Here is a 12496-nt window from a genome sequence, read left to right as displayed (position 1 = left end):
CCTCTTCTTCACTGGGATTCACTTGCACGGTCACAAATGTAGGCCAACCTTTTGTTCTGCTGCTCTGTTAGAACTCCACCTGTGTGGGGAGCAGGGGCCACATCACACGTGTTCATACTTTTCTTCAGGGCTGCCTCTCTTCCCCTGGCATTAGCCTGAGCGTTCTGTTTCCTGTGCCGCCTCCATGTCCCTGAAAAGATTTGGCCAGACCTCCAAGTGGCACACCTGTTGCTTCACCGTTGCTGTTTCTCTCTTCATTAGACAACATTTTTATGCACTATCTGTGATTGCCTCCTCAAGGAGGGGGTGTGTAAACTCCTGCCTGTTTTTGTACCCACTTCTTGCAGACTGACACACTAAAAAATTAGAAGTATATCTTCTGAGAATGTGATTACTTGACAAACACAGAATTTTGAAGATTTGTTCTGAAATATCTTAAAATACTTTATACTATCTCTTGAGCATATGACTGTTTACTACATTGAATAAGGATAAAAATTTTTTAGATTATCAGTATTTACATGTCAACATGCATATAATATAGGAGCTCTGATGGTGCAGTGGTTAAAGAGTTTGGCTGCTACTCAGAAGGTCGGCAGTTCAAATCCACCAGCCGCTCCTTGCAAACCCTATGGGGAAGTTCTACTCTGTCCTATAGGGTTGCTATGAGTCAGAATCGACTTGATGGCATTGGGGTTCAGTTTGGTTTATGCACGTAATAAATCATTGTTTCACCTCTGTTTGGTGGCACTGTGAACATAGCTGAATGTCCTTTTTCACCCTAAAATAAGTGGAAATAAAATTATTTAAAATTAACCCTTAAAAACTGCTGAATGCTTTCAATTTCTGGGCATAATATAAAGTATCTTTTTAAAATTACATTTTTACTCTTATGGTATAAAATCAAAAAGCTTTCTAAAAAATTGAATGAGTCATCGGTTTAACATGTATTTCTACTTTGTTGTCTGAGAATAAAGGCAGTGAGTAAAATATCCAAAATCAGAATAGAAAACATGGCCCCAGAGAAGAATTAGGCATCAGATGTCCTATCCTTACTTTCTTCCAAGGACTTTCTCTTTCCCTAAATTCCTCAGCTCCCCAACTAATAATGAATACATCAAGAATCATTGCCCGCCCCTCCCCCAAATCCACCTATACCTACCAAACCAAAAATGATAATCACGTACTGGATCATTTTTGGTTTGATGGGTACAGGTGGATTTGGGGGAGGAGGGTGGGCAGTGATTCTTGATGTATTCATTATTAACTTAAATAACGAGAATGAATTGAAGGCAAACAGTTAAAGACCTAATTAAGAGGGTCGCATCTCATTGCTTTTAATCACCGTTCTGCTTGTTATTTGTTTTAGTTATTGAGCCTCCTTCAAATTTGATCGCTACGGAAGTCTCATCGAAATACATTAAACTAAGTTGGAGTCCATCTCCTAGCCCAGTGACCAGCTACAAAGTCCTCCTCACACCAATGACTGCTGGAAGCAGACAGCATGCTCTGAGTGTAGGGCCTCAGACGACCATGCTTAGTGTACGAGACCTCTCAGCAGACACAGAATACCAGATCAGTGTTTCTGCCATGAAGGGTCTGACATCCAGTGAGCCCGTTTCAATAATGGAGAAGACTCAGCCGATGAAAGTTCAAGTGGGTAAGCTAATAGACGTGTCACTGATTTTGGAATACTGAAGGTCCATTAAACAGTATACCTTATGGGCTCAGCCATAGTTTTACATCAAATATTTCTAATAGTTTTTTTTCTTAAAGCATGCTGACTAAGAATACTAGATATCTATATTTTAATCATTAATTCATATTAATTGCAAATTAATGGGTTTTCTTTCTCTTTACAGAATGCTCACGTGGTGTGGATATAAAAGCTGATATTGTGTTTTTGGTTGATGGTTCCTATAGCATCGGGATTGCAAACTTTGTTAAAGTTAGAGCCTTTTTGGAAGTTCTTGTGAAAAGTTTTGATATTTCACCAAATAGGGTACAGATAAGTCTTGTCCAGTACAGCCGGGATCCTCATACGGAGTTTACTTTGAAAAAATTTACCAAAGTGGAAGATATAATTGAAGCAATAAACACCTTCCCCTACAGAGGAGGATCTACGAACACTGGTAAAGCGATGACTTATGTCAGAGAGAAAATATTCGTGCCTAGCAAGGGTTCAAGAAGCAATGTACCAAAGGTCATGATTCTTATCACTGATGGGAAATCATCAGATGCCTTCAGAGATCCTGCCATAAAACTGAGGAATTCAGATGTTGAGATCTTTGCAGTTGGTGTGAAGGATGCGGTTCGCTCTGAATTAGAAGCGATTGCCTCTCCCCCTCCAGAGACCCACGTGTTCACTGTGGAAGATTTCGATGCTTTTCAGAGGATATCTTTTGAACTCACACAGTCTATTTGCCTTAGAATTGAGCAAGAATTGGCAGCTATAAAGAAAAAAGGTAAGTAGATTTTGAAGAGTAAAAATTATCTCTTCACTAACAAAGCATTTTTTTATTCTAAAATTGCAGATACTGTGTTTCTTCAATCTCTTATTAAAGGAATGTACAGGAAAATAGCTTTCCTCTGTTAGTGGGTTTGGGTTATGTTCTTAAAAACTATTAAATTTAGTTTGAGTTCTGAGATATGGCTCTCTCCTGGGTATGGATCATTTATTTATTGGTGAAAAAGCTGGGTACCCATAAGAGTCATGAGTGGTTTCTGATCCTAGATCCTCAAGCAAGGCTAGGTTTATCACACTTATTTTTCAATAATCATTTCATGAATGTCTACTATGTGGATGCTGAATTAGGTCCTGGGACATAGCCCTAGACCTTTGAATTCTCTATATACATTCCTGTTCCTGGACCATTTTTGGGCATCGTTTCTCATATCTGAAATTTGCTTCATTTTCTATTTCTTCATTTATCCAAATTCTATTTGTCAAGGGCCAGATAAAAGTCTCACCCCTTCCATCAAGTATTCCTTAAGTATTCAAGTACTAGCACACTTGCTATCATTCATTTGGCATTTATATATACTGCTTTGTTTTGTTAATAACTTTCTTATGGTTCCAATTTGATTGTTAAGTCTCTTGAAGATATGCAATGTGGCTTAAACATTGTCTCTTCCTATGATTTAGTTTAATTAGTGCTTAGTTTAAAAATATTATTTTGTTAGGAAAAATTCCATAACTATTACCTTAAAATATCCTGCCATCAAAGGTTAATACCTAAATGCTGGGATGAATGGGAAAACTTGATGGTTCATTTTAAGTCTGCTACTCTTTACTCTTTAAATATTCTAATTTTGGGTAAAGGCTTTCTATTGCTTCTTTGTCTTAAGAATCTCAAAATTCAAGTTCCTTTTCATTAGTCATTTAAGTAGTGTAGTTTAGTTTGATGGATGGCCAAGGCAAAATGATCAAGTCTTCTTGTAGGGCTGTAAGTGAGAAGCCTCCTCTCCAAGGTTACATGGGTACTATTTACTCAGCATTTTGGCCTCAATGACCATCTCCAAATATATATAAGCCCCTTCAGAAACATGTAATCATTACGTCTACTTTCCTTTTATCAGACTTACACATTTTAACCTATTTCCTTCTTCTTTTTTTTTTTAATAGCTTACGTGCCTCCAAAGAATCTTACCTTCTCTGAGGTGACCTCTTACAGTTTCAAATCCAACTGGTCCCCTGCTGGAGAAAATGTTTTTTCATACCACATCACTTACAAAGAAATGGCTGGGGATGGCGAGGTTACTGTGGTGGAGCCAGCATCAAGCACCAGTGTTGTCCTCACCAACCTGAAGCCAGAGACCCAGTACTTGGTCAATGTGACTGCAGAGTATGAAGATGGCTTCAGCGTTCCCATATCTGGAGAGGAGACCACTGAAGAAGGTTTCTGCCACTGTTTTCCAAAAAACTAGCAATTTATTATAAAACATAGTTACAATTTGAAATAATCTTTGCATGTAATTCAGAATTGTGAATGCTTTTGTGAGATTTGGTGTCTTTAAAATACAATCATTCATACATCTTCCTACAAAGAGAAAAACTTTCATTATGTAAAAAGAAAAAAAGATACTATACTTAATTTGATGAATTTGAGGTCAGGATACATAGAGAGGTATGGATAGTTATGGAATTAATTCATGAGATACTGCTTACCTCCACATTTCAGTAGTGCCATGTTTTAAATACTTTTCAAATTGCCTTACTTTATCTATGGAGCTGATGGTAAATATGTATTACCAAAGTAAGTGTTTTAAGCAGTATTTTTGCTCAGATATGTTCATTTTACTGGATACAGTTGAATACTTTTTGACACATTTTACTACATTTAACATTTTAAGAACACTATTTAACCTGGTTAAGAGAAGAATATAGTGAATATTACAAGAGATGTCAATTGTTCTTTGTTTTCACTTAGGATGGGAGGCAAAGAGGCTGAAACAGCAGGATAGCTATTTAGGATAGTGACAAAGTGTTTGCTGATAGGGATGGCGTGCGTTGTCTACTTTGCTGATAAAAGCTAGAGAATCTCTTTCTTTGAAAGGTTTTCCAAATAAAACTGATACCCTTCTTTTGTGCATGATTTAGATATATTTCTGCCTAAGGTCAGCAAATAAACCGAATGACCTAAGGTGTCTTCTTATAACCTAGAAGTCCATACTTAGTTCTGATTTCTTTTGATGATGTACTGTAGTGTCCTGATAGTGCTTGATGGGCCTAGTTCTTCGCCTTCAACACTTTGTGATGGGGATGAGAAATATGTCTCAAGAAGAAATTTAAGCATAAATGGTTTTTTGAGCAGAGGCTACATATACACTGTAGTTTTTGGTCGTTGGGCTGCTGCAATAGAGTGTGGTGATTCCTTTCCAATTCTGTTGTCTGTAGTGGAATCTGAGATCTAACCTTTCCTGAGTCAGTAAGGAAGTTTCTGATTCTATATCTTCATTGAGTTAACAATTATTGGGCTCCCGCTATATGTAAGGAACTATATTAAGTATTTTCCATGTATTTTCTCATTTAACCATTTCAATAATTCTGTACTCACATTTGACTGCTGGGCAATCTAAGGCTCAAAATTACCATATTTTTATGCAAATAATGAGCAAATTCTACTTTTTTTTTTTTTTGCTAATGACACCCATCTGCCAGGAATCTTTTTCATAATAGCATAATGCTAATTTTTTTTTTTTTTAACAGCAACATGTACATATCTATTACGCTTCAGAGCCAGGAGTCAAACCCATTCATTAACCTATCCTGTCTCAATCATTCGACTAATTTAGTCATTTTCCTTGCTGCACAAAATGATTCATGGCTTAAGTCAGCCAACTGCCATTTTGTCTTCTTTTTCTAGAGAGATTCTTTTCCTTTCTCCTTGGAGTAATCTATTAATGTGTTAGATATTTAAGTAAACTTTTAATTGTTTGTGAGGTACATTCAGGCATATTTCACTGTGCTTTCATCCCAGTGGACTGAGACAACAATGACCTTTACTTCACCTATTGTGAATGTGTTTTCCGCATGGAGAGTTGTCCCCCTAGAGCAAATAGGTCACTTAAACTTGCTTACTAAACACAAAGCCAAATGATGTTTTCATTTGGGCTTAATGAAAATTTTATTTAAGACTGTGAGTCTATGGGTGTTACTCATGTAGTAATTTAATTTCAAGATTTAGATCTGACTTAAAAAACCAGGTCCCATTGAATTGATTCTGACTCATGGTGACCTTATGTGTGTCAGAATAGAACTGTGCTACATAAAGTTTTTAATGACTGATTTTTTTGGAAGTAGACTGCTAGACTTTTCTTCCAAGACATCTCTGAGTGGTCTCAAATTTCCAATCTTTCTGTTAACAGCTGAGTGTGTTAACCATTTGTGCCACCCAGGGACTCTTTCGATGGGACTTGTTGTTGTTAGGTGCGGTTGAGTCAATTTCGACTCATAGAGATCCCATGTGACAGAGTAGAGCTGCCCCAGAGGGTTTTCTAGGCTGTAAGTTTTACAGAAGCAGATCGCCATGTACCCTACAATGTGCTTGTAAAACATTATAGGCATGGTCTAATTATTCTCCAAGTTAAATGACTGTACACATAAAAAAGTTCCTTATGGGGCTGGCTGGATAAGACAGTCCGGCTAGTAGGGTGACCATAGTAGACCTGGGCATTAGGCATTCTTTTCCTGGTTGTCTGAGAAAGTGTAGTAAGAGTGAAAGCCTCAGTTACTTATATCCCAGTAAATAAATTGTTTTTATTCTGGAACTTCATTGGAAATATAAATTTACCATTTTATGTAAAGGGTGTTTTAGTTATGATTTTAAAAGTTTACTATTATTTATCTATTTGATTAAAAAGTTCTAGTACTTAGTTTCTTTCTGGATATTGTACAATATTTGCTTGCTATTTCAGAATCTGCTTAATCTCTGGCTAAATGGATACAGTCAACAGAATGTTGGTCAAAAAACTACTCATGGACTTGTCTAGAGAATCTTATAATTTTATGACCGAAAGCTAGTCTTGTATTTTTCATATAAAATCAGTCAACTTATTTTTGAATATCCCTTTTATTTCAGTAAAAGGAGCGCCTCGAAACCTAAAAGTGACAGATGAGACCACGGATAGCTTTAAAATTACCTGGACTCAAGCTCCAGGGAGAGTTTTGAGGTATCGAATTATATACAAACCAGTGAATGGTGGAGAAAGCAAAGAAGTAACCACTCCAGCCAATCAGAGGAGGAGAACACTGGAGAACCTGACTCCAGACACGAAATACGAAGTATCTGTAATTCCAGAATATTATTCAGGACCTGGCTCTCCATTGACTGGCAACGCAGCCACTGAAGAAGGTAGAGGAAATATGCTGACCATATGGCACCAACCGAAATCTTAGACCTCAAGGGAAAATTTGGACAACTATCCAGATAATACAAGCCATGAGATACTTTGTCTCAGTTAATCTAGATATCTTAGATAATATTCCTTTTAGACTTGAATTATTCAAATTTTTATCTTAATCATGACATCATTTATTTGTGTAGATAGAGCTTAAACAGTATGATGTGGTATAAATATCCTTTTAAAAATAATGTTACTAGATATTCTAATATAAGTTGAGGGATGCAAGCTGCTATGTGTCATTGAAACAGATTACATTTTAGTTTTTCAGCAAGATTTTTTAAACATTAACCTGCTTTTATTTAAGTGGGATGATTAGGCTCGCATGATAGATTTCAATATTTGTTACAGATTATTAATGTGTAGTACATTATCTCATTGAAAAAAATTAAGACATCCATTATTTTAATTTTATTTTCTAACTTTAAGGTTTTGGTGTATGAATGTTAACAAATATTAGCAATAATGAACACTTATTGAACATCTATGTCAGATTCTGTGCAAAGACTATTTCATGTATTAACTCATTCAATCTTTATATAGATTTATGAGGTTGTTACTATTTCCCAGGTTTACGAAGAAACTGAGGCTAAGGGAGGTTAAATAATGAATCCAGAGTCAAGTAACTACTAAAGGGTGAATCTGAGTTTCTGGCTTTACTGTCTCACTGCAGACACTAGCACGGAATATCCGTTAAAGCTCAGACTTTATCACCTTCGTTCCTTCCTTTTTAGCCTTGCTAATTGGTCTTGCCTGCATGACCCCCCCTTTTTTTTCCCACCTATTTTCTTCCTCTTTGGGAAGTCACTACTTTTTTTCTTTCTTGTTGAATACCAATGACTCTTCATCTCCTTTTCCTGGGGTGAAACTGGCTGTTTGTGTGCCTAGTGAAGGTTGCCATAGGGCTGGGTGACTTGAGGCTCTTCAGAGACAACATGGCCACTTGACTAGGAAAGTCATAAAATGCCAGATATCATTGTTGCCAAGGGATGGGAAGCCTCTGGGATTTATACCTTAGGCTGGGCCTCACTGGGCTGTTTCTTTGTTTATATTTTTTTTTCTAGAGCCAGCATCATTTTTGTCATGTGACACCTAAGCTTATTTCCTGGCTGTTACTTTTAGATGGTCACAGCATTACATCCCTAAACCCTTTTTACTGCAGATTTCTTGGAAGAGTGAAAAATCTACATTGTGCTCACTAATCAATGTGCGCATTTTACAGTTCATTGTTGCACTTTTAGGGAAAATATTGTGGTTATCTTACACAAAAGATGTTAACCTGTGTAAACGCAGGAAAGGAATTGGAAGTCTTTTCTTTGTTTCTAACATGTAGAGCCTGATTTAGAAATGTTTAGACACTGTTGGCTAGTCAGTAGTTACGATTGCCATGGTCTTACCCAGGATATAAATTTGAATGATCACTCATACATATTTAAAGTAGCAAAGTGTTTTTCAAGTCATTTTATTAAATAATGGGTTTTGATGTTGTTGTTTTTTAACCTAATGAAGTTAGAGGGAATCCAAGAGACCTAAAAGTTTCTGACCCGACAACATCAACTATGAAATTATCTTGGACTAGAGCACCAGGAAAAGTGAAACAGTACCTCATCACGTACACTGCGGTGGCAGGAGGTGAAACTCAGGAGGTCACCGTGAGGGGAGATACAACCAATACGGTGCTGAGCGGATTAAAGGAAGGGACGCAGTATGCCTTATCTGTGACTGCCTTGTATGCTTCTGGGGCAGGGGATGCCCTTTTCGGAGAAGGAACAACACTTGAAGGTAATTACTGCTATATTTTATGGAAATCTCTGAGCTTGTCTGCATTTAGGAAGCCTAACATATTTTCAGTTAATGAAATTTAAAAACATGTAGCTCTTCCTCTTAAAAGGAATTTGTATTGAAAAACAAGTCGCTACAGAACTGCCTCTTCAGAGATATAGAATGTAAGCAACTGAAAGAATTAACATTGATTGCAAAGTAGAGGCATGTTGGGGAGCTGCTTGCATAACAAGGTCATGGATAAAGAACTATGGTTCAGAGGGCTTGGATTGCACAAGGTCACATAGCTGGTCACCTCACCCAGGATCAGATAGGAATCCTTTTCTGATTCTCAGTGAACCTCTTTCTTGCATTTATGGTACATTAAAGCACCCACAATGGCTTGAGGAATATAAGAATCCAAGTTTCTTGCTTGTTTGTTTTTGAAACGAAAAACCTCTAAAATTCAGTTCCATGGAAGAAGTTCAAAGTTAATGCAAAGTTAATCTAAGACTATTTCCTTGGTTATCTAGAGCTAATTGTAGTTGGGGGCTTAAATGGGAAATCAGGTAATAACTTCTTTATCATTGTATTCTATATAATTTATCATATTTTATATGATTTTTCCTAAAAATGGTTATAGAAGAAAATGAATCTAAAATATCTTCTATGGAAAACAAACAAACAAACAAACAGACCATTGCCATTGAGTCGATTCTGACTCATAGTGACCCTATAAAAGTCACAGTGAAATTAGTCAAAATACTGGTCGTTGGTGGATGCAGGAACTCAAAGTATTGCAGACATTGTAACAGGCAGGCACAAGGCATACAACAGGCAGTTCTGATTGACAACTTAGAGACTTCGTCCAGAATTTCAAACAAAACAAAAAATATATTCTAATCAAAATAAGAGAGATTAAGAGTCTAATCACAGTTTTTTAATGAAATTTGTTTTAAGAAGATGCTGTAAATAAAAGATTAAATAGCAGTTTGTAAAGTAGTAATTACCAGAGAAGACCTGGTTCAGACATAGCCATATGACCTTGGAAGAATTTGTTAACCACTCTGAACATCAGTTTACCTATCTTTAAAGGGGTAGTGACCAACACCCTCCCAGCGTTACTGCGGAGAACAAATGGGAAAACGTAAATTAAACTCTTTGGGAACTATAAAATACATCAAAAGGAAATAACTTACTAACTTTAGCACTTATATCTAAAAATATAGCATTAGTAAATATTTCAGAGATATTGATTAGCTGAGCGAAAGTCTTGAAAATTATGAGGTGGAAACTGAAATTGCCTTAACTACAGAGACATAATCCAAATAATCAAAGCATGTGATCATTATGTCTGTAGCAATTCCCAGTATTTCTGAGAAGTTTGTTCCTTTCTTTTGATCTTTTAGAGTTCTTGTTCTCATGTGCTTTCCACAGGCTTTCAGCATAGATTTTTTTAAGGATAAACTTTTGAACTTTTATTCTTTATAGAATAGTTGTAGATTATTTAGATTTATGAGAATTGTCCTTTATAAGGGCTATTTTAAAAATAATTTAATAGTTTTACTTTTGGCTGCACTTTTTAATCTGACATTCTTCTACATTTTCTTTCTTTTAGAAAGTTTACTTTTATTCAATTAAAATACTTGATTCCAAAAATCAAAGTATTTTTGGCTAAGAATAATTTGTTAAAGCACAAAATAATGAAATATATATTTTAATTTTACATGAAACACATTTTATTGGGCTATGATTTTTCTAGGACAGGTACACACACACACACAGGATTAGATATAGAGGTAGTAATATTGAAAAAAAAAATTGCATATCCTGCAGAGGAAAGCTAAATAGCTAGCAAGTTTGCTTTAAAAATTTAAATTCATAATTAAATTGTAATACGAGAATTGTTTTCCATTTACACGCTAAAGCTCTTTACTACATTGAAGGATTACGTGGAATGTTGCCAACCTGATTTTATTAACATATTTATCCTATTGCCTTATGCATGGTAAACTTGACAAATATGTGCAAGCAGAGTTGTGACTAAATTAAAATAATGGGAGACTTTTGCCCCTGGTTATTCCATTTCATTTTATTATATAAACTCAGCCAAATCCACATACCATATACAGGAATAGGATATGATGGTAAATGCAGGGAGTGGAAAGCCCAGAAACAGAGCCAGGCAACTGCCTTTGAGGGCTGCTGTTATTCTAATCTCTTTTCCTCTTGGGAGAGGAGGTGGTAAGAACAGACCTTGAAGGAATGCTTCTTTTATCCAGAGACATGGAGTCAGCTGGCAAGAGCAGTATGTAGGTTGGATATTTTATAGATTACCTGAATTGCATTGTAGCTTTCAATTCAAAAAGGAAAAAAAGGCTTTTTTTCAATATTTAGTGTAGCCTACAGCCAGCCATCCCTAACTCGTATGTTTCCAAGTGCTTTTTTTCTCTTCTAAATTTTATTTTGTTGTTGTTACTGAGAATATACACAGCAAAATGTACACCAATTCAACAGTTTCCATATGTGCATTTTAGCAACACTGATTACATTCTTTGAGTTGTGCAACCATTCTTACCCTCCTTTTCTGAGTTGTTCCTCCCTCATTAACATAAACTCACTGCCTTCTAAGATTCCAGTCTAATCTTTCGAGTTGCTATTGCCAATTCGATCCTACATAGGTAGTTCTTAAAAGAGCATAATGCTCAAGGCAAACCTTTTTTTTTTTTTAGTTAAGCTAAACTATTGTTTGGTTTTAATATGACTTCAGGGAATATTTTTGTTCTAAGGGTTAAAGATTATCTCAGGGTAATAACTTCAGGGATTCACCCCACCTTTAGCTCCAGAAAGCCCAGAGCCCATCAGAATTTGAAATTCTGATCTGTATTTTCCCCCTTTTGATCAAGATTCTTCTATAGAATCTTTGATTAAAATGTTCAGTAACCATCCAGTTCTTCTGGTCTCATGGCAAAGGAGACAGTGTTTATGAAGGCAGTTAGCCACATGTTCCATATCTTCCTCCTGTTTCTTACTCTCCTTCTTCCTCTGTTGCTGCAGGTGAATAGAGACAACTGTTGTGCCTTGGATGGCCGCTTGCAAGCTTTTAAGACCCCAGGCACTACACAATGAACTAGGACATAGAATAGAAACACTGAACATACTGTTTTGCCAATTAACTGAGATGTCTCATGAAACCATGACCCTAAACCTCCAAACCAAGAAACCAAATTCCGTGAGGTTTGTGGTTGTACATAAGCAGCCTTGGCAGCTACTCCATTTTTTTTCTTTTTGGTCATTGTTGCAAATATATCTGTCATACAACTTTTGCCAATTCAAGTTTATAAACTTATAAGTGTAAACTTACTGACAGCCATTACAACAATCAGCTGTGCAACCCTATTCTTAATCAATGTGATTTTTCCATTACAGTTAGCCCCCATTTCATGCCCTCTCTCCCACCCCGGTAACCATGCATAAACTTTATTCTCTATACATTTGCCTTTTTATATAAGTGAGGTCATACAATATTTATCCCTTTGTGATTGGCTTATTTAGCTCACCATTATGTCTTCAAGCTCCAGCTGTATCGTAGATGTATCAGGACTTCATTTCTCTACTGGCTGAGCAGTATTCTATTGTATATATGTACCACATTTTGTTTATCCAATCACCTGTTGATGGGCGTTTAGGCTGTTTCCACCTTTTGGCTATTGTGAATAGTGCTGTAGTGAACATTGGTGTACAAATCTCTGTTCGAGTCTCTACTTTCAAGTTTTTGGGTATACACCTGGAATTGCTGAGTCAAATAGTATTTCTATTTTTAGTTTTTTGA

At 36.2% G+C, this 12496-nt stretch overlaps 1 protein-coding gene across 3 annotated transcripts in view; it reads left to right on the top strand.

Annotated features, from left to right (window-relative positions):
- Positions 1–12496, top strand: part of COL12A1 (collagen type XII alpha 1 chain) — a 124852-nt gene that overhangs the window by 20921 nt on the left and 91435 nt on the right. For all 3 annotated transcript variants that reach the window (XM_064288074.1, XM_064288069.1, XM_064288078.1), the window contains exons 9-13: positions 1370–1660; positions 1863–2465; positions 3626–3898; positions 6582–6854; positions 8413–8685. In XM_064288074.1, the coding sequence (XP_064144144.1) occupies positions 1370–1660; positions 1863–2465; positions 3626–3898; positions 6582–6854; positions 8413–8685 (1713 nt within the window). The remainder of the gene's footprint in view (positions 1–1369; positions 1661–1862; positions 2466–3625; positions 3899–6581; positions 6855–8412; positions 8686–12496) is intronic.

Source organism: Loxodonta africana, chromosome 1 (assembly GCF_030014295.1).
Source record: "Loxodonta africana isolate mLoxAfr1 chromosome 1, mLoxAfr1.hap2, whole genome shotgun sequence".
In the NCBI taxonomy this organism is placed as follows: domain Eukaryota; kingdom Metazoa; phylum Chordata; class Mammalia; order Proboscidea; family Elephantidae; genus Loxodonta; species Loxodonta africana.
This window is presented reverse-complemented; position numbering and strand designations above follow the sequence as displayed.